Raw genomic sequence first — 20,581 nt, 5'->3', positions numbered from 1 at the left:
AGTGTATGTCTGTTATCTGAAATCTTGACCACTTGACATGTGATGGCTTTTGTTCTGTAATCAACATTGACAGACTGCATCATGAACAGCGCACCAACTTCTTTGCTGCTCTGCTATTTTGTGCTCCCTAGTGGGAAAGCTACAAATTGTCACAGTTGTGATTGGCCAAAGTCTAAACACTTCTTTGTACCTTGGCTTATGATGCAATAAGTGTACACTCAGTTTATAGTGATGCTATTTAGAATTGGTGTGTTTGCAGTGTAGATATAGGATACTTGGCCCAACTGTTCATGCCAGTAATTATATTTTAAATGAGTAGCCTCCTAACCTACTTCATCTCACCCTATGAACATACCATTCCCATGTCCAAATCCAACTTGCTATAGAATCATAGCATGGAAGGGGGCCATTAAGCTCATTAAACCTGGTCTTTCAAAGAGCAATTCTGTTAACCCCGTTCCCCTAACTCTTTCCCTATATCTCTGCAATTTCTTCTCCTTCAACTAATGATTCAATTCTCATTTGAAATATTACTCAAATTGGATGCACATGCTTTTCAGGCTATGCTTTCCAGATCCTAACTACTCTTTTGCATAAGGAGGTTTTTCTTCATAATGCTTTTGGCAATCGCTTAAATCCTGTGACGTATGCAATCTTCGCAATTACTCCAGATGGTGGGGAGTTCAAATTTTCACGACTTCCTGGATAAAGATTCCTGCTGAATCACCTTTTGGATTTACTAGTGATCATCTAATATTTATCCTGCCTTAGCTTTGCCACAAACGGAAACAATCTTCTCCTCACCTATTAAATTTGTTCCTAATTTTAAAGTCCTATATCAAATCGTTCTGTCAGTCTTCACTTCTCCAGAGGAGGAGAGCTCCAGCCTGATGAATCTAGCCTGATAGAACCTAGGGTTCCAAGGAGTAGACCTCCAAGCTTCGAGAATTGGGAAAATGATAAGGCTTGTTATTGAAGTGTGTGTGTGTGTGTTAGGAATCTGTCAGTGCAGTGGAGTATGGACAACAATCATCTTAGTTTTCCCCACCATTGCACAAAGACTTTGATCAGCCAGGACTGTGAGATAGTTGGTGTGCAGTGGCTGCCATATGTTTAAAAAAAACTCCTGTGAGCAAACTTATGTTTGGAAGCTAAAACATCAGGGCCCTCTTGGACCATTCCCAGCGGCAATGGTGGCAAAATTTGCCATCATTGCTTGGTAACTCCAGCACTAGGTTGTTGACATTGCTCTGAGTGAGATGGTGGGCAGCTCAAAGAATAAAGCGGTGGATATGCCACCTTCTTGATGGATAAACGTGAAGAAGAGCACCAACTCCGTGGAATTGGTTTCACCGTTTCTTAAAAAAAAACAGTTGATTATCTCAGTCAGTCTACTCCACAAAAGTTCCAGGACCCTCCGGTTTACCCTAATCTAGAAGCAGTACAGCATAGGCATCAGTGCCCGTGCCCAACTCTAGAAGCAGTCTCTGAGGCCAAAAACAAATTCGACTCCAGCCTCAACCGATCATTGTCTATGACACAAGATGAGATAAGTTGATACTCCTTGGTGATTTAAGTATGAGAGTTGGGAGGGAAGATTGGCAAAGGGAAGATGTTACACTGACTCCACCTTATGAAATACCTTGAGCATTTACTGATCAAAAGAGTATGGAAGTAAACTTGTAACAAATATTAAAAACTGCCTTTAGAAGCTTCAGTAAGTATCTGAAGAGAAAATGATCAGTGAAGATAAATGTAGTCCCTTACAGTCAAGAGGAAATGATATAGGGGAACAAAGAAATGGCAGAAGAATTAAACTTATATCTTATGTCTGTTGAAATATTATCCAGAAATGTTTGGGAACCACAGTGAGAGGGAGGAATTGGAGGAAATCAATATTAGTACAAAGAGGGTACTAGAGAATTTTAATGGGTTAAAGGCTGACGAAGATGGGGTCCTGGAAAACTGGAGGGTAGCAAATGTGTCATTGTTCAAGAAGGGCTGCAAAGAAAAGCCTGGAAAGTCTAGAGCAGTGAGCTTAATATCTGCGGTGGGTAAGTTACTTGAGAAGATTCTAAGGAATATGATGTACATGCATTTGGAAAGACAGGGTTTGATTAGGAGTAGTGGCTTTGTGAGTGGGAGCTCATGCCTCACAAATTTATTAGAGTTCTTTGATGAAGTGACCAGGAAGGTTGACGAGGCCAGGGTGGTAGACGTAGTCTAAATGGATTTCAGTAAGACCTTTCATAAGGTTCCACATGGTAGGCTACTCTGGAAGATTAGATCGCATGGAAACCAGTGGGAGCTGGCAAATTGGATACAAAATTGGCTTGATGATAGGAAGCAGAGGATAATAGTGGAAGGATGCTTGTTGAACTATAGGCCTGTGTCTAGTGGAGTACCTCAGGGGTCGGTGCTGGGCCCCTTGCTGTTTGTTATAGATGGCACCCCTACAGTGTAGAAACAGGCCATTTGGCCCAACAAGTCCGCACGAACCCTCCGAAGGATATTCCACCCAAATCTATTTCCCTACCCTATTACATTTCCCCTGACTAATGCACCTAACCCACTCATCCCCTGAATACTATGGGCAATTTAGATGGCCATTTCACCCAGCCTGCACATCTTTGGACTGTGAGGGGAACCGGAGCACCCAGAGGAAACCCACACAGACGCAGGGAGAATGTGCAAAAGCCACACATAGTCACCCGAGGCTAGAAAGGAATCCAGGTCCCTGGTGCTGTGAGGCAGCAGTGCTAACCACTGAGCCACTGCTATTGATATGAATGATTTGGTTGACAATGTACAAGGCGTGATTAGTAGGTTTGCTGATGACACTAAAATAGGCAGTATCGTGGACAGTGAGGAAGGTTATCAGAAATTGCAGCAGGACCTGGATCATCCCGGCAAGTGGGCTGAGAAAAGGCATGCAAGATCCAAATAAACCTGTTGGACTATAACCTAGTGTATGATTTTTAACTTTGTACACCCCAGACCAACACTGCACCTCCACATCATTAAGATCATGAGAGGCATGGATAGGGTGAATGCACTCAGTTTTTTTTTCCCAGTGCTGGAGAATCGAGGACTAGAGGACATCAGTTTAAAGTTACAGGGGAGAGAATAAAAGGAAACCTGAGAGGCAACTTTTTTACACAGAGGATGGTACGCATATGAAATGAAAGTAGAGTTGGTTGAGGTGGTTACATTACCAACATTTAAAAGACATTTGGATAAATACGTGGATAGGAAAGGATTAGAAGGATATGGGCCAGGTGCAGGAAAGTGATGTTAGCATGAACAGGCATTGTGGCCGGCATGGACCAGTTTGGGCCAAAGGACTTGTCTCTGTGCTGTAGGACTCCATGACTCCAAATCCTCAGGGCTTGTTGACGTGCATTCCAGAATACTGAAGTGACCCTGGAAATATTGGATACTTTGGTGGTCATCTTTCAAAATTCTGTAGACTATGAAATTGAAACAGAAATTTCTGCAGAAACGGGTCTGGTAGTATCTGTGGAGAGAAAGCAGAGTTAACCTTTCAGAACTCATTGTGTGCAGGTTTAGTTCCTCTCTTTCCTCAGAGGGAGTGCAGTGAAGGTTCAGTAGGCTGATGCCAAGAATGGCAAAACTCTATGAAGAGAATTTGGTTCAACTGTGCCTGATCTCACCCGAGATTAGAAGAATGAGAGAGGATCTGATTAAAGCATATAAAATTCTAACTAGGCTAGACAGACTACATGTAGGAATCTTATACTCCACAACCACCTGATGAAGGAGCAGTGCTCTGAAAGCTAGTGCTTCCAATTAAACCTGTTGGAATATAACCTGATGTTGTGTGATTTTTGACTTTATACATGCAGGAAGGATGTTTCCTGGTTTTGGAATCAAGAACCAGGAGTCACATTCTCGGGAAGTGGAATACGTCACTTAGGATTGAGATGAAAACGCACTTCTCTGCTCAGAGGGTAGTTAACTTATTTCATACCACAGGAGGCTATAGAGGCCAGGTCACTGAGAATATTCAGCAAAGAAATTGGAAACCTTTTAGACATTAAAGCATCAAGAGATACGGAGAGAAAGTAGAAATATGCTATTAAGGTAGAAGATCAGCCAGGATATTGAGGAATTGTGAATGCACAATGTTCACCAATTATTAATGGACATCTCCACTTCTGACCTTATGATGGAGGGAAGATGATTGGTGAAGCAGCTGAAGATGGTTGGGCCAAGGACACTACCCTGAGGTTTTCCTGCAGAGATGTCCTGAAGTGAGATATTTGACCTTCAACCACAGTCATCTTTCTTTGTGCACAGAATGACTCCACCCAGCAGAGATTTTTTGCCAATTCCCACGGACTCCAGTTTTGCCAGTGCCCTTGATGACATATGATGTCAAATGCTGTCTTAATATCAAGGGCAGTTACCCTTACTTTGTCTCTGGTGACCAAAACTGCCATGTATTCAGGAACTGCGTGGCGCTGGCTCTGAATTTGACATTGAGTTGTTACTGAGCAAGTTTTGACTGTTAGTATTTATATCGTCTATTGGTAGATTTTGATCATGCCTGAAGAAATTTTTATTTTCAAAACTGCAGTTTCTCAAACCTATTGTGTCAACCTTGACTCTTTGTATTGCTCTTGCCTCTGAGTGAAAACGTTGTTATCCCACTCCAAAGCTTTGTGCTTTGCAATCTAAGCAGGCACTCCAGTACTGTGGGCTATCAGAGGTACTGCATTGGTAGATATAAATGTAGAAAGCTAGACATAAGAAATCCTATAAATTTCTCAAAGAAAAGCAGATGTACTATCTCTGGTGGCCTGGCCAATATTTATCCCTTCCATTAATATCATGAAAATAGATAATGTAGTCATTATTGTATTGTTCAAATGTATAAACTTGCTGCCTGCAAATTTGCTGCTGTGTTTCCTACATTGGTATCATGTGATTACAGGTCAGAAATATTCAATTGCTTGTAAACTACTTCAGGATGTCCTGAGGTTATGAAGGGTGCTATCGATTGATTAGCTCAGTTGGACAGCTAGGTTGCAATGTCGAGTGAAGCCAGTAGCCTGTGACCCTCAGGTTACACTATCACCAGTTTGTTGAAAAAGTGAAGGGTTAGGTAAATGTCCCCTGACTAACCTTGACCAATTTGCAATTATCCAAACGTGGTGAGATAGACAAAGGGGCCAACAGTCAGGGGAAGATCCAACACAACTTTATCAAAGACTTTATCAAGGAAAAACAATATTTATCAGAATCTACTATTGTGTTTTAATTAAACTCTGACAATCTCTTCACAGGATTCTGCAGTAAACAGTCTCAAATTCATGCTAGCTATTTACTTCGGCCATGTCCTTTTGTGGATTTGCTAGACCCAATCCACAGGTTCCCACCATTGCATTTGAACTGTTTATCTGAAAGGACTGGTAATACCCATTCAGTAGGACTGGGACAGGCTTCTCCTCAGTCTTTCAATTTGGGCTTGCCCTCTTATCTAGGGCTGGTTCTGCTCCAGGGCGTCTGACCGAGGTGGTCTTGCTGGAGATGCCATTGAAGGTGCAAGAAGCAGAACGAGTGGGAGCTCCAGGTTGCTTCTGTTATGATCCCCCCTTCATTTCCTTCTCAAAGCTTCTGTGGCCTGTGCCCAATATTAGCAGCAGGTAGGGGTAGGAGGATCCAGTGATGAAGCTACTTTCTATTTTTGGAGGTGCAGAACATGGTTTTGAATCTTTAACTGTCATGCTATCATTGTTGTGCTTTGTATCTGGCCTCCTAATGGGCTGAGTGCCACCAAGTCTGTTTAGCATTTTTCTGATGAAGCAGGTTTACTTTTCAGCCCCTATCCTTGAAGACACTGGGCCTTCCAATTGCAAAGTGGCCTGCCGCCTCCATTTGCTGGTCTTCCAATTGGAGTTCCTATTTGATTGATTTTGTAGATTCCCTACCATGTGGAAGCAGGCCATTCAGCCCATCAAGTCCGCACCAACCCTCCAAAGGGCGTGCCACCCAGACACATCTCCTCTACCCTATTCCTGTAACCATGCATTTCTCATGGCTAACCCACGTAGTCTGCACAACCCTGGACACTAACCTGCACATCTTTGGACTGAGGGAGGAAACCGGAGCACCCAGAGGAAACCCACGTGGAGACTGGGAGAATGTACAAACTCCACACTCTCACCCGAGATTGGAATCGAAGTGGGTCCTTGGTGCTGTGAGGCAGCACTTAACCTCACAGTGAACTGAGCCCAAGTACATTCTGTGTGCAGTGTGGCCATCACTGTGGGAGGGGCATCGGAGCAATCCATTCCTTCCCACTGATTTAACGCCAAGGGAGGATTATGTAAAGGGAACCATATAATTGAACCAGGCAGCAGTCATAATTATTTGTCCTGTGTCCTAAGGATTGGGAGCCCAACTCTAAGGACCATTCATCCATGGAGGAAGATCAGTTCCAACTTGTAGCTTATCCACAGCTGTACATTTTACAACAAGTGTAAATGGTTACCAGTTAGTAACACGATTTTCAATTATATATCACCCTCAACAAAGCAAAATATCCCAACAAGAATGCTACCAGACAACATTTAACATTATGCTATATCAGGAGATGTTAGGTCAGATGATCTAATATTTGGTCAAATGGCTAGGTTTCAAGGAGCTCCCTTGAAGAATGGAAGACGTGCAGAAATTTAGTGAACAATTTCAGAGCTCAGGGCAGAGAAAACTGAAGACATAGCTGCCAATGAAGTTGTACAGGAGACCATTCCAGGAACATAGGTTTCCCTTTGAGGCTTGTGTAGCTAGAGATGCATTGAAGAGATTCAGAGAGGAGCAACACTGGAGTGATATGAGAATGCAGATGTTAATGATGTAACCATTCGGTTATTAGACCAGTAGCTAATATAAGTCATTAAGCTCTGAGTGATGGGTGAGGTGACTTGGTTTGAGCTAGGATGCAACATCGGAGTTTGGGTAAGCTCAGCTTTACAAAAGGGACAAGGTCGAAGACTGCGCAAGAGGGAATTTGAAGAATATACCAGTAACAAAGCTTAGATAATGCAGGTCTCAGCTTCAGTTGGACTGAGATAGATGGGCATATCATGTCATTACTTGGTGAAGAATGGTGAAGCAGCTTCTGACTGTTCAGTCTCCTCAGTTTAAGTTCTTTTTAGCACAAGGATATACTGAACTTAATTTAAAGTGTAGCTTTGTTTTACCATTTAGAGGAATCGATGAGGAGGATAGGAACAGACTCACACCTAAGATCAAGTCAATATTTAGGTTAAGCAAAGCTACTTGGCCTTCTAAATCTCTACTCACAAAGCCCTGCTGTTTCCTCTCAGCTCTTTAAATATTTTCCCCAAAGTACTTATTCAATTCTCTTTTGAAGATTATCAAATCTGCTTCCATTATCCTTTCAGACTGTTGATTCTAGATGGCAACAACTTGCTGTTTGAAGAAATCTTTCTTCATGTTACCCCGATTTATTTGCCCATTACTGTGGACTCCATTCCCCGGTTCCCACTGCTCTGTTAGAAATAGCTTGTTTTTATTTACTCTGTCAAAACTAGTCATGATCTTGAACACCTATACCAAATCTCCTCTTAACTGTCAGTTTTAAAGAGAATAACAGTGATGTCTTCAGTCTCTCCATCTTTGTCAATCCCTGTCTCTTACAATATTCTGACAAACCTTCTGCACGCTGCCTACGGACTTGGCGTGATTATTAAAGTGTGGTGCCCAGACTTGAACACTTGCACCAGTATTTTATAAACGTTTAGCATAATATATTTGCTTTTGTATTCTATTAATAAAGGAACCATACGCATCCCAACTTGTCCTGCCACATTCAAACTTCTGTGAACATGAACCTACAGGTTTTTCTTTTCTCTCTTCCACCCCCCCCCCCCCCCGGCATCCCTGCCTCCCACTTTAACATGGTACCATGTGGTTTATGTTGCATGTCTTTATCCCTCTAATTAAAATATAATGTTCAATACTTCTCTGTATTCGATTCATATTTCAAAGGGATCTGTCCATTTCATCAAACTGTATACTTCCTGAGTTTGTTCTTGTCCTCATTGTTTGTTCCATTTGAATTTCACATCAAATACAAACTTTGAAATAATGCTATACATATAAATGCCAGTCAGGTTATTAACATACATCAAAAAGCACAGTATTTCTAATTCCAAACCTGGGGCTCCAGCACTGTAACCCTGTCCCTAACCTGCAAAACAACCTTTCACCTCTATTCTCTGCTTCAGTCCTTTTCTCAATTTGGTATTCATGTTGCCATTGTCATTTTGATCCAGTGGATCCAGTGGATTTAGTACATTGTCAGGTTCCTTTCAAAATTCCATGTATACAAATTGCACAATATGGTCCTCTTCAACCCTTTCTGTTAGTTCTAAGTATACTGGGCTCGGTGGGACAGATCTGGATTTGGGTTTGGAGAGAATGCTGAGGAGTAATTTCTCACAGTAGACCTGTAGATAAAGGGCTGTTATAAATGTCAAACAGATGTACAGTTGCAGCTAGAAATGTGCTCTATTGTTCTTGTCAGATTTATTTGATAGATATTCACTGTATAAATGTAAATTTTTGTTAAATTCAGTGACTGGCTAATTGGGCTTGTTAAATGTGTTTTGTTCAGACCCATACTTATGCAGCTTATTTTTAACTCTCCAGGCACTCTGTGCACTTTGGATATATGCCTTTCTCAGCTGGAAGATGTGGGTACTCTCAACATATACCAAACCGTCCGAAGGATGCGAACACAACGAGCCTTCAGCATCCAGACTCCTGACCAGTACTACTTCTGTTACACAGCAATTATCGAGCATGCTCAGAGGAAAAACCTACTGTCAGCCCATCATTAACGAGAGAATCTCCTCACCCCCCCCTCCCCAACATAGATTATATACCACTTCTGCACACATGCAGATGAGCTCTACTAATATCTGTAGACGTCCACCTTTTGTGATTGTACAAGATCCTAGAATTAGTACTAGCCTTAACTACTTGGATAGAACTTATTTTACAATGGTTTAATGCCATCGTACCAGTAGCCATCTTCATGGAGCATATAGACATTTCCTGAAGAAAATATGTTACAATTCATTTATTCCAATAATGTAGCATTAGAAATAAAATCTACGGTACAGGAGACATGAGTGGTCAATGATAAATGAAGGCGATCATTTTTGCAAAGACTGAAACCACAACCTTTCGACACCATGTGGCTGGAAATTGAAGTTCTGTAACGTGTCGTCTGTGGACCAGACTTCCTCCTTTTTCTGAAAAAGAAACTTGTTAATGACATACAAAAAGAAAATAACAACAAAAAAATTACCTCAAGCATCATCTGAGGGATAGCAGAAAGCACCAAGTTGTACTTCTGTTACCTCGGGCCATGATTAACATTGGGAGCGCCAGACGGACTCTTGACCCTGGAGGCAGTTCTCGTGTCAGTCTCATTGACAAAGACAAGCTGGGGAATGAAATGTCATCAGCCGAGCTGTGTATTTGTCACTGATGTCCGTGCCTGTGAGATGAGTTTACTCTTTGTGCCTTCTTGCCTTTTATTCGTAATTGGGGCTGTAGTGCATGCAGCCAAAGTGTTATTCAAAACTTAACCTTTCTCTCAGGGGAACTTATTTTTCTTCCCTTTATCTTTCTCCATCTCTCTTTTTTTTCCATTTCTCTCAGTTGGATTTGATTTAATTAAGGTTATAAAACCATAATGGTTACCCAAACTGCTTTGAAAATCTGCAACTCCACCTGTCTCCCAAAGGTTTTGTTCAAGCTGAACTTGAGAACAGAGGAGTTTACACAGCTCGGCAACCCTCTTGCTTGTCACTGCCTCTGTTGACCCTTAATGTAAGATCTCCATATACATCAACCTGAAGCAGCCAGTCTGATCTGACCTTTGCTATATGTCAGAAATTTCTGTGGCATTGTAAATTTATTGCAGCATGACTTAACGCCATGAACAAATGACAGAACAAGTCCTGTATTTTGAGTACGTTTATGTGCATACTATTGGGTCATTTTCTGCACCTGCCCAAATTTCTTAACTTCAGGATTTCCATTATGATGGATGACATTTCTCTGTAATCTTTGAGTCGTGTCATTGCTTTCAACAATCATGAATTCTTGGCTTGTTTTTGTGTTCCTTTCCAAAGGCCAGAATGTGGAAATAATCCTTGAGAGATGGATAAACCTGTGAGGCAAATGTAAACCCTTCAGGTTGATGCAACCATACATAGAGATAATTGTCAGCTGACAGCAAGCAGTCCACTCCTCACGGTGAAGTGATCACACCATTAGAGCTCTGTGAGGGAAGTCTAGGATGAATTCCATGATAGGAGTGCTCAATATTTTTCGCTGTGTATAGTTTTCAGAGAAATAACAAGTGCTTTCATTTACCACACAGTACCTTTCAAATGAATTATATTTTGCAACACTGACCAAATCTCTCTGCATCCTTTGAAATTTGAGGCCAATATTTATGTTGTGCTACTTTACACATGCAGTGCATTTTCTTGTATGTTTGTTATTCAGTTTTCACTGTTTAGCTTGTGTTGGGAAGAACAAAGGCAATGGAGCAAACTCTTGACTTTGAGAAGATTGGTTTTCAGGTGTGTTGGAGGGGTGGTGGGGGGATGTTCAGCAAAAACAGCCATCACAGCCTTTAATGGTGTTCCTGTTACATTGTATTGATTTTCACACACAGGTTTATAAAGGGTCATTGTAACAGGACTGAAATTGATAGATGGTATGACTTTCGGAATTGTAAGTTTATATGTGAACTAGTGAATTGTAAGCCAAAATAGTTCAAATGAATGGTTTAATTCTATTGTGTCATTTATTGCCTTAATACAACAATGTCATGGATATTCTTGGATGATCTTGACTTAACTGATATGTGTCATACAAAATGGGTCCTAATTTCCTTTGGAGAATTGTCCTGTACTAATTCACGATTTAGTGAGCGTTTAGGTTCAGCCTTGCATCAGTACTCTCCATCACTCCCACCTAAATGGGCTGTTATCATTCTTGATTCCAATGATATCCCCAAATAGAAGTTGTGCTTCTGACTTGCAAGTGAAGACATTGAGTTCTGGTTGAACTTTTACTTGAGGGATTGTCAGTAGGTTGATTTGTTGTAAACCCATTGGATGTGAGGAAAAAGCTAGTTCCCTAGCTCAAATTTTTGCTGCAAAATATTTTAGATTTTTGCATGAAACAGTACAAGTTTACTTATAAGCACCTCAGAAGAGCAAAAAAGGGAACAAAGGGCTATTTTTCTCATTACTCATTGTCCTCAGCGTTGGAACATTAGACTGCCATTCAGTAAGACTATGGCTGATCTGTATCCTGACTCCATCCACTTGCCTTGGTTTATGTCCCTTAATGGCATTGGTCAGCAAAAATCTAGCGATATTAGATTTAAAATGATTTTTTAAGATGCAGTCAACTGTTTCATGTAGGAAGAGATTTCCAGACTACTACCACCTTTAGTGCAAACATCTGTTTTGTAACTTCTGAAAAGTTTTAAGAAGAGTCATAGTGAACTCAAAACATTAACTCTCTCTTTCTCCTGAATTGCCTGGCTCTGATTTTAAAGTTATGTCCTTTGATCTAGACTCGGCCTATCAGCACAAAATAAGTACACTATCTGCCCTTGCAATCTCTTGTAAAATCATCCCTTACCTTTCAGTATTCCAATTTCATGTAATTTCTTCCCATAATTTAACCCTGAGAGTCTTGGGTGCCTGTACAGTTCCAAGATTAATATATCCTACTTAAGGCAGAATGTCTGAAACTGCACACGTACTAAAGTGTGGGTCTTTGTATACCTCAAGCAAAGTTTCATCCACTTTATATCCTACATTGCTGAATATAAAGGCCAGCATTCCATTAGCCTCTCTAATTTTCTTTTGTATCTGTTGTTTATATTGTAGAGGCCTGTGTATATGGATCTCTTAAATTTCTTTGGACTCACACTGGCTGTAGCTTTCATTAAATAATATTGAAGTATTTCAACATAACCTATATAGCATTAATCTACATTTTGCACTCTCCTGTAACAGCAGTACCTGAACTGCAACCTCTTAATGTTGCCAATATCTAAATGACTTGTACGGAGATTGCTGTGTTTTCACTTGTGCATCTCATTTGCTGATCTGTTTTAATTTTTTGGAGTTTGGTTTTGAATATTTGAATGTTCCTCACTGCCGGATAAATCCTTAGTTGCTCACACAAATGACTGGGAACGGAGATTAAAACCTTATGTGGTGCCCCCAGGATTCATGACCCACAAGGTCTGCAAGTTTGAGCATTCCTGTTGTACAAGTATTTGACTTGCCACTTTACCGCGAAAGCTATTCCACTCGCTGAGTTCAGAGGTTTTCTTCCTTACCAGCTTGAACATTGTTGAATTGATCATTGCTGCTCAGCATCTGAGTGAGGAGCATGAACTAATTACTGTTACTGTGTGTACAGCAGCACTCAAAGTGGAAACTCTCCTTACTGTATAGTACTTAGATTTCTTTTATCTAAAAAGAAAATGCTGAACTTAATACTCCATAAGAAGCAATTCTGGAATTGAGTGTACATCAGCCACCCAAATGATGAGAGAAGATTTGTGATATCATAACCCATCATGTAAACAATTGAATTGTATGGGCTTTTCAGAAGGAAGGGATAAACCTTGTTTTATTTCATGGTAACCAATAGTCCCAATTTGGCCTCACTAACAATACTGGCTAATGTACATTGGTAGGCATAGATCATATTATTAGTTGACACTTCATTGCACGCATGGGCCATTATGTATATCTCAGGCTCGTGGTTTTTTGGTTTTGATCCTGTTCCTGCATCAATCCTGATTTCCAGAACAATGAGCTGCAGCCTAGAATGGCATATGAATGTGGAAAAATGTTACCTGACTACTTAGGAGAATAAAACATTGGTCACAGAATTGAGGAGTAAAACTCCTTCCCATTGTGTGCCCTCCTTCTATAAGCTGACAGTAACGTTTTTGCAGTCCTTTGGATCATTTGAGCAATAATGTGACAGAGTCGACATGTATTGTTGGGAAATTGCATGTGGTCATCTCAGGCTATACGTCCCAATGTTGTAAAGGTGAAAACAAACAAGGAGGAAAACATGAGTTTGATTAGAAGAGCTGACATTAAACTAAGCTGAATGTGTTCAGGCTTAGGATTGAACACTATACTGGTATCAAAAGTGTGTTAGACCTAAGAGTTCCACAGCACAAATAAACTAGTCATTTTGGTTTTATCAGCAGGTTTCTCCCCAACATATAGACCCATCACCCTCATATTTCCGACCAAATTACTGAAAACCAAGAATTTGATTCAGCAACACTGAAGGAATGGTGATATATTTCCAAACAAACTTTTATGTGATGATGAGCTTTTACATCTCTTGGTCTTGTCCTTCAAAATTATGGTGGTCATTTGGTTTGGAAGGTGCAGGAAGTTTAGCTAGATGTTGCAATGAATCTTGTATTTTGTTATATTGCTGCTACTGTATTGAGGAGAAAGCGAATGTTTAAGTTAATGAATGGTGTGCCAATCAATATTTTGTCCTGGATTGTATTGCTCTTCTTGAATGTTGGAGATGTACTCATTTAGGGAAGTAGGGAGTATTCTTTGCACTCCTGCCATATCTATAGGTAGCACCAGGCTTTGAGGAGTCAGGAGGTGAATTACTGGCCAGAGATTCCCATCCTCTGACCTGTTCTTGTAACCATATATTTATATGGCTAGTTCTGTTTCTGGTCAGTGGTAACCCAATGTCCAGGCTGGTAAATTCAGCAATTTCTTGAACTTTAGGAGGAGACGATTAGATTCTCTGTTGTTGAAGGTGGTCATTTCTGGTACTCTGGTACAAGTGCAATTTATCAGCTGAAGCCTTCATGTTGTCCAGGTCTTGCTTCTTGCAGATTCTTTCCTTCTCTGAGGAGTTGCTGGTTTTGCTAAACATTGCATTCAGCAGTGAATATTCCCACTTCTGAACCTACGATAGGCAGAAATCTGTTGATAAAGCAACTGAAGATGGTTAAGCCTAGGGCACTACCCTGAAGAACTCCAGTGGTGATGGCCTGGAATTGAAATAGTTGACTTCCAGCAACAGCAGCTGTCTTCTTTTGTGCTAGGTATGACTCCAACCAGTGGACAATTTTCCCCAAAATTCCCATGACTTCAATTTTACTGAATTTCTTGATGTCACATTGTTAAATGTTGTCTGGACACACATCATATTTGGAGTTCAGCTCTTTTATTCATGTTTTAGCTAAGGTTGGAATGAAATCCAGTGTCAGATGGCACTGGTAAAACCAAAACTGAGTGTCAGTTCACAGGTTATTGCTTGAATATGTGCTGCCTGGGGGAACAGTCAACAATATCTTCTGTGCTGCTTTGCTAATAATCCCCAGTTCCCAGTAATGGATCTATCTCTCTCCTCATTCCATCAATAAGTCAGGCTGATGCACTGGAACACTGCACGTTTTCCAGACCTGGATATCAGATTGTCAGCAAGGACCAACTTAGCCCTAATCCTTGATCAAGTGTACTGTGTCTTGCAGCCATTCCAACCCCATAAAGACCCTGCTTCTCAACATTTTTATTTCCAAATTCTCATCCCACCTTAACTGAGAAGGATAGTCACTAGTTGTCAAATTAAGGTAACAAAATAAGACGGTTTGATATAAATAATTTGAATATAAAGGGACTGTCTCTACATGCTGCTCAAAATAGGCTGAGAACAAAACACTGGAGAATGGCTTTTTCACTTTATAGATGTATACGTGTGTGCGCCATCATTTATTCCTCAACCAACATTTCTGAAACAGATTGTCTGGTCATTAACACATTGACCTTTGTGGAGACTTGCTATGCAACCCACAGCAAGAGGGCAGCTCATCACCACCTTCTCAAGGGCTATCAATGATGGCCAGCCAGCAACGCCCAAGTCTCACAAATGAATTTGAAAAAAATACAAATAGGCTATTATATTCCCTATTTTACTACAGTGACTACACGTCCTTCATTGGCTGTAAAGTGCTTTGAGATTAGGGTGCTAAATAAATGCCAGGTTTTAAAAAATGTCTATTCTGTGTGCATGCATCTATTTGTCTACATGGCATTTTCTTCATCATGTTTCCTTCAGGATTAGAGGTTGATAATACAGCTTTTGATGCCAGTGAGATTTAGAGCTCTGCTTTTGACAAATGTGCTCATTGTGACCAGCGATTTTCCAACTCCAAAACTGGCCATTGCTAGAGGGTGTTGGAGTAAATCTATTATGCTGACATGTAACTCGTGCCCAGAGTTGAAGTATTTGAAGTGTGTTAGCCTTAACATCAGCGATAACTATATGGGTGAGTGCTTGACAATCGTGAAGAAACTGCGAAGCCTTTAGTTCTTGTAACTTATTACAAGTTGAGATTGTAGTAGATTCATGGAGCAAATATACTGCTTAATCGCAAAGTATGGTATAGATCAGGGAAGCAGTTCAGACCATCTAACCGATCATCCCAAAGAACATCTAAGACCAATTGCCATAGCGCTCAACTGCTTTTTGAACGACTCCTCCATGACATTGTGCTTATTCCAGAAGTTTATCTTCATGAGTGGTTTCTAAACAGAATCTAGATATAGTAGCCATTTTGAACCTCTTCACCTGTCGATGTGCTTGTGCCATTTTGCTCAATAGGGCTGCGTGATCTTTATTTTGTTTGCACTTGGAATTAACTGTGACAAAATGGGTACAGAACAAAACTCTTACAGCAACATGCTTTGAAGATGATGCTGGGATGCAGAAACCTGGATTAATTAAATAAAGTTCACACTGGGTCTGTATCAAAAACCACATTTTCTTGTCTTCACTTCCCACCCAGGCTAAGGGACAATATTGTTTTCTCAACATTGCATGTCATCCGGACCCCAGACATCCTCTTTTATTCTAGAAAACACCAGGAGGTGGGAACAAAATATCTAATGTTTGTCTGCCTAAGTCCAGACTTGCCAGTTGTTATTTTAAAGGTGTTTCAAACAACAGGAGTGGACTTTTAAATCAGTCTGTGAAATCCCCACTGTTTGCAAGAGGTGCTGCTTGAAGCTAACACTGGTATGTGCCAAGGATTTGAAATAGAACCAACAAAACAGTGGAATTTCTCCCTATCAGGTTCCTTTGTTCGTTTCCAGCTGTCCTTTAAACTTGTGTTTTCCATTTTTTAAATCGATTTATTTTGTAAAGGGTGTTACCAGTTCTGTTTCCACTACTGTTTTTTTGAAGGACAATCTATTTCATAAGAGTCTTTGAATTAAAATCACTTTCTAAACTTTTCTCATTGTCCTTTTGTTGAGTGCCTAGTTGCCAATTTACCAGCCAAGGACAAGTGTCTTTTTTTTTCCTTAATGACTTGATCAAGCTGCTCGTGTAGAGCACAGCTCTCTGCTCCCTCCTCAACCTTGCAGGTGCAATGCTAACTGCCCCTTCTGCTGAGTTTAATATTCTCAAGAATGTGAATTTAAGCAGATTTCATCTTGCCCTTGTGCACTGATGAGTTGATTCTTTGTTCATTTAGTCCAGGAATATTGATATTGCTCCGATGTTGTTCTGAACATTAATGCAAGTCATTGTTGATTTGAGAGTAGTTTGATTGAAATATTGTGAATATTCAGAACATATCAAAGTATTGTTCTTAGCACATATTCTGAGATGAGCAACAGGAGAAACCTGACCCACAAATTAGTTTAGCTGATATCTTTTTACAAGCAAAACAATTTGCCGAATACTTCCTGTATTCTCAAAGACCACGCTCCTTTAACTGTGGAATTTGGAAATTCCTATTCAGATCAGGTTGTTTGTTGATAACTATGTTGTGACATCATCCACAATTGGTGTATTTTTTATATTTTATGTTCAACCGTTCACTTGATTCACAAGTAACAAAATTTACTCTTGCACTGTTAAGTTTGTACTGAATTGTTGGTGCAATGATTACCCAAACATGAAATGAGACCAATTGTGGTGTCGAAGTATAGCAGGGCTCAAAGACTTAGTTCTGATGTGATACTGACACAGCAGTTTTGTTCCAATCTGTAGCGTTCCCACAGAGCCCTCTGCAGTTAACCCCCCTTACTGGTTGTGAACCACCAAATCCCAGTAATCTTGTTCACTGCAGCAGTTGAATGCTCACTTTTTTTTCTTTGATATTGTGGCCAAATTTCAGCAAAAGTTGTCAAGTTATTGGGACCACCATAGGTATAGTGTTTCCAAATCATTGGAAAAGTTGTGTTACAGGACACAGTGGCTGAGACACGGGCCTATTACTAGTCAACTGCAGTTAAAACAGCCTGCCCATAATAAGTTAAAGTGCTTTAAAAATATTTATTGTAACTCAACTGACAAAATTATGCTTTGTGAAGATTGTTATTACATTACGTATATTGTTAATTCCTGTTCTTTTCCAGTGCTGTTCAAGTAATGTACTATTTATTATTTTTTTAAGTCAATAAACCATTTTATTTCACTACAACTGAAATGATTGGTGACTTGCAGTTGGAGAATTTGGATGTATTTCCTGTATTACAGAGGATGAACATTGCCTTCCATAGTACTTTGGTAGTTGCGTCACACTTTAGGGCATTCTGACATTGTGAAAGATGCTTTATAAATGCAGGTCTTTCCTCCTGGATTTGACTTTTGGGTTATTTCCATCAACATTTGATGGAACACCTCCTAGTCCAACCTGAAATTAAAAAGATTTTGCACTTGAGTTATCAGTCACCCAGAAATATCAAGCAAGCTTTGTTTAGAGGAGGCAGCCAGGCTCTGCAGCTGAGTTTACACCAACTTAAATTGAATCAGAAGAGTTACTGATTATTTTGGGGTTGTGCTGACTCTCCTTGTGATGGGAAGCCAGGCGTTTGACCTTGAAGGCACTTAATCTGTGAGCTCACACCCAGCTTTTTGGACCGTGTATATCCAGGTGGAACAGTTTCCAGCAGATATTCTCTATCCCCTTGGTGTCAGTGCAGCACACACGACCTCATAAATGTGAACTCAAGGACCACCACTCATTCCTATCGAACGAAAGTCAAAGTTGGAGAGTCAACACTTGGTAAACTATCTCAAGGGCTGAGTAACTGCACCGAGTAACAAAGACGATAGACTTCAGACTGACTTTATTTTGAACCTTCAGGTGTATGTATTTTTTTTTTGTCAGCTAACATCTGGATGTGTAAGACGATTTCCTGATGGATCAGACTTCCTGTGAAAGCATCATTAAGTATGTTAAGGTGCTATATAAATGCAAGCTTGTTCAGTGCATCTCCTGAAATGATGCGAGTAAAGCTTCTGTTCTCCCACTTGATACATTGACTTCAGTTGTTTGAGAGAAATATCCTCACACAAGTCACAGCCTTTGGGAAGAAAACTGCAGATCAAATATATTTTAAATGAATGTATTGGCTTAAAATGCAGCACAGAGCTCTGCAAAGAATATATCTGTTCCTACAAACTCCACAATGCGCAAATGGAGAAACCATTGAAGAGATTATGGTTATGGTTATAGTATGATGTTAGTTGAAGTTATTCTGGAGACAAAGACTGCAAAGTTGAGTTTAATGACCAGTTGTTCTAGTTAGTGTTGGTCTGGGGAAGGATTTTTGGTGAGCACACTGGGCTCTCTGGTATTCACCTGTAAGAAAACTAGCTTTAATAGAGGGTTTAATAGAGGGATCAAGAATATTTAGTGACATTTTTATTATGAAGTTGTACACATTTCCTCAGCTAAATAGGAAGCTTCGGGGAGACCTGCATCAAAGGAGCCTGGAGGCTGAGCTCTGAGCTGTTCACAGCTTCAGGATTTAATCTTCCATTGCTGCCCTCTCCCATTGATGCATTGTGGAAGTGTCTCCATTTCACTTGAGAATTACTCTTGGATCACACCAGCCAGACAACAGCACCATCCAAGTCTCTCCCTCCTGTTTTCATAATGCGGGAAGTTTGAATGTTTGGCCCCGAATGGCCAGGCAGGTGTCTGTAATGTGAGTATATGCTCGGTTCCGGTAAAGAGCTCTGATTTGTTGCCATGTTCGTTCTGTCCTTGAATCCTCGTGTCCCGTAAATACTGATCTTCTGAAAGCAACCATCTCAAACCAAAATAACAACAAAATACTGCAGACACTGGCAATCTGAAACAAAGTGCTGGAGAAACAGCAGGTCAGGTAGCATCCACGTAGATAGATAGATAGACAGACAGTCAGACAGTTAATGGTTCAAGTTCAAAATGATTCCTTTTCACTTTCGTTGTAAGACATAGTTCGATGATGTAAATGTAATGGCACTGTGCACTAGTAATTAAGAAGCCTACTGTAACTCTTTGGGGACATGGATTCAAATACCTTCATGGCAGCTGCTGGAATTCAACAAATGAGTAAATGCAGTAATAAGAGATCCATTAATAATGGTAGCCATAAAACTGTCATCAACTGTATTTAGAAAAAAAATGTTCATAAAAGTCCTTTTAAGAAAGGACATATTAAACCCTTACTTGGTCTTACATGTGACTCCAGAGCCAGAGTGATGTGGTTGACTCATACCTATTTTCTGAAATGGTCTAACAACCCACTGCGTTCACGTGCAGTTGGGATGGGCAACAAATATTGGCCTTGCCAGTGACCCCCACAGTACTTGAAAGAATAACAAAAACGTACATCTGCTGAATTCCTCTGCTTATCAGATCGAGGGTTTTTAAAAGCACTTTACTTAGAAAGCAAAGCATCAGAATCAGAGGTATCTCTATTAGAAATTCAAGCATTTCCTGAATTCCATAAAACATATCATCATCATGTTCAGTCTGTATTGATTAGAATCTTGTTCCATGTTCTGGCTTTTACTAAAAATGTTAAGATCAAAATGGAATATGATGCAGAATGAAGGCAGTGAAAAATATACATCAGTGTGTGTCATAAGAGTAAGTATGAATAGAATGATATAATGAGTGGTGAGTCCCAGCAAAACAAAGTGTTGAACACTGATGAATCAGAATCTGAGATGAACATAAAGGACGTGGAACATAGAGATGGGCACTGCAGTAAGTTTTATTTTAAAGATTCTTCAATGAAAGTGGAAGAGAAAGACTGAATGTAATCCAAAGACTCTTGATTGAGTTTTTTGAAGAAGTAACAAAGAGGATTGATAATGGCAGAGCGGTAGATGTGATCTATATGGACTTCAATAAGATGTTCAACAAGGTTCCCCATGGGAGACTGATTAGCAAGGTTCGATCTCATGGAATACAGGGAGAACTAGCCATTGGGATACAGAACTGGCTCAAAGGTAGAAGACAGAGGGTGGTGGTGGAGGGTTGTTTTTCAGACTGGAGGCCTGTGACCAGTGGAGTGCCACAAGGATCGGTGCTGGGTCCACTACTTTTTGACATTTACATAAAAGATTTGGATGCGAGCATAAGAGGTACAGTTAGTAGGTTTGCAGATGACACCAAAATTGGAAATGTAGTGGA

At 40.3% G+C, this 20,581-nt stretch overlaps 1 protein-coding gene across 3 annotated transcripts in view; it reads left to right on the top strand.

Annotated features, from left to right (window-relative positions):
- Window positions 1-17,590, top strand: part of ptpn9a (protein tyrosine phosphatase non-receptor type 9a) — a 232,184-nt gene extending 214,594 nt beyond the window's left edge. For all 3 annotated transcript variants that reach the window (XM_072553218.1, XM_072553219.1, XM_072553220.1), the window contains one exon: window positions 8,704-17,590. In XM_072553218.1, the coding sequence (XP_072409319.1) occupies window positions 8,704-8,894 (191 nt within the window). In that variant the 3' untranslated portion in view covers window positions 8,895-17,590. The remainder of the gene's footprint in view (window positions 1-8,703) is intronic.
- The last annotated feature ends 2,991 nt before the right edge of the window (window positions 17,591-20,581 follow it).

The sequence above is a fragment of the Chiloscyllium punctatum genome, chromosome 33, assembly GCF_047496795.1.
Source record: "Chiloscyllium punctatum isolate Juve2018m chromosome 33, sChiPun1.3, whole genome shotgun sequence".
NCBI lineage: Eukaryota > Metazoa > Chordata > Chondrichthyes > Orectolobiformes > Hemiscylliidae > Chiloscyllium > Chiloscyllium punctatum.
This window is presented reverse-complemented; position numbering and strand designations above follow the sequence as displayed.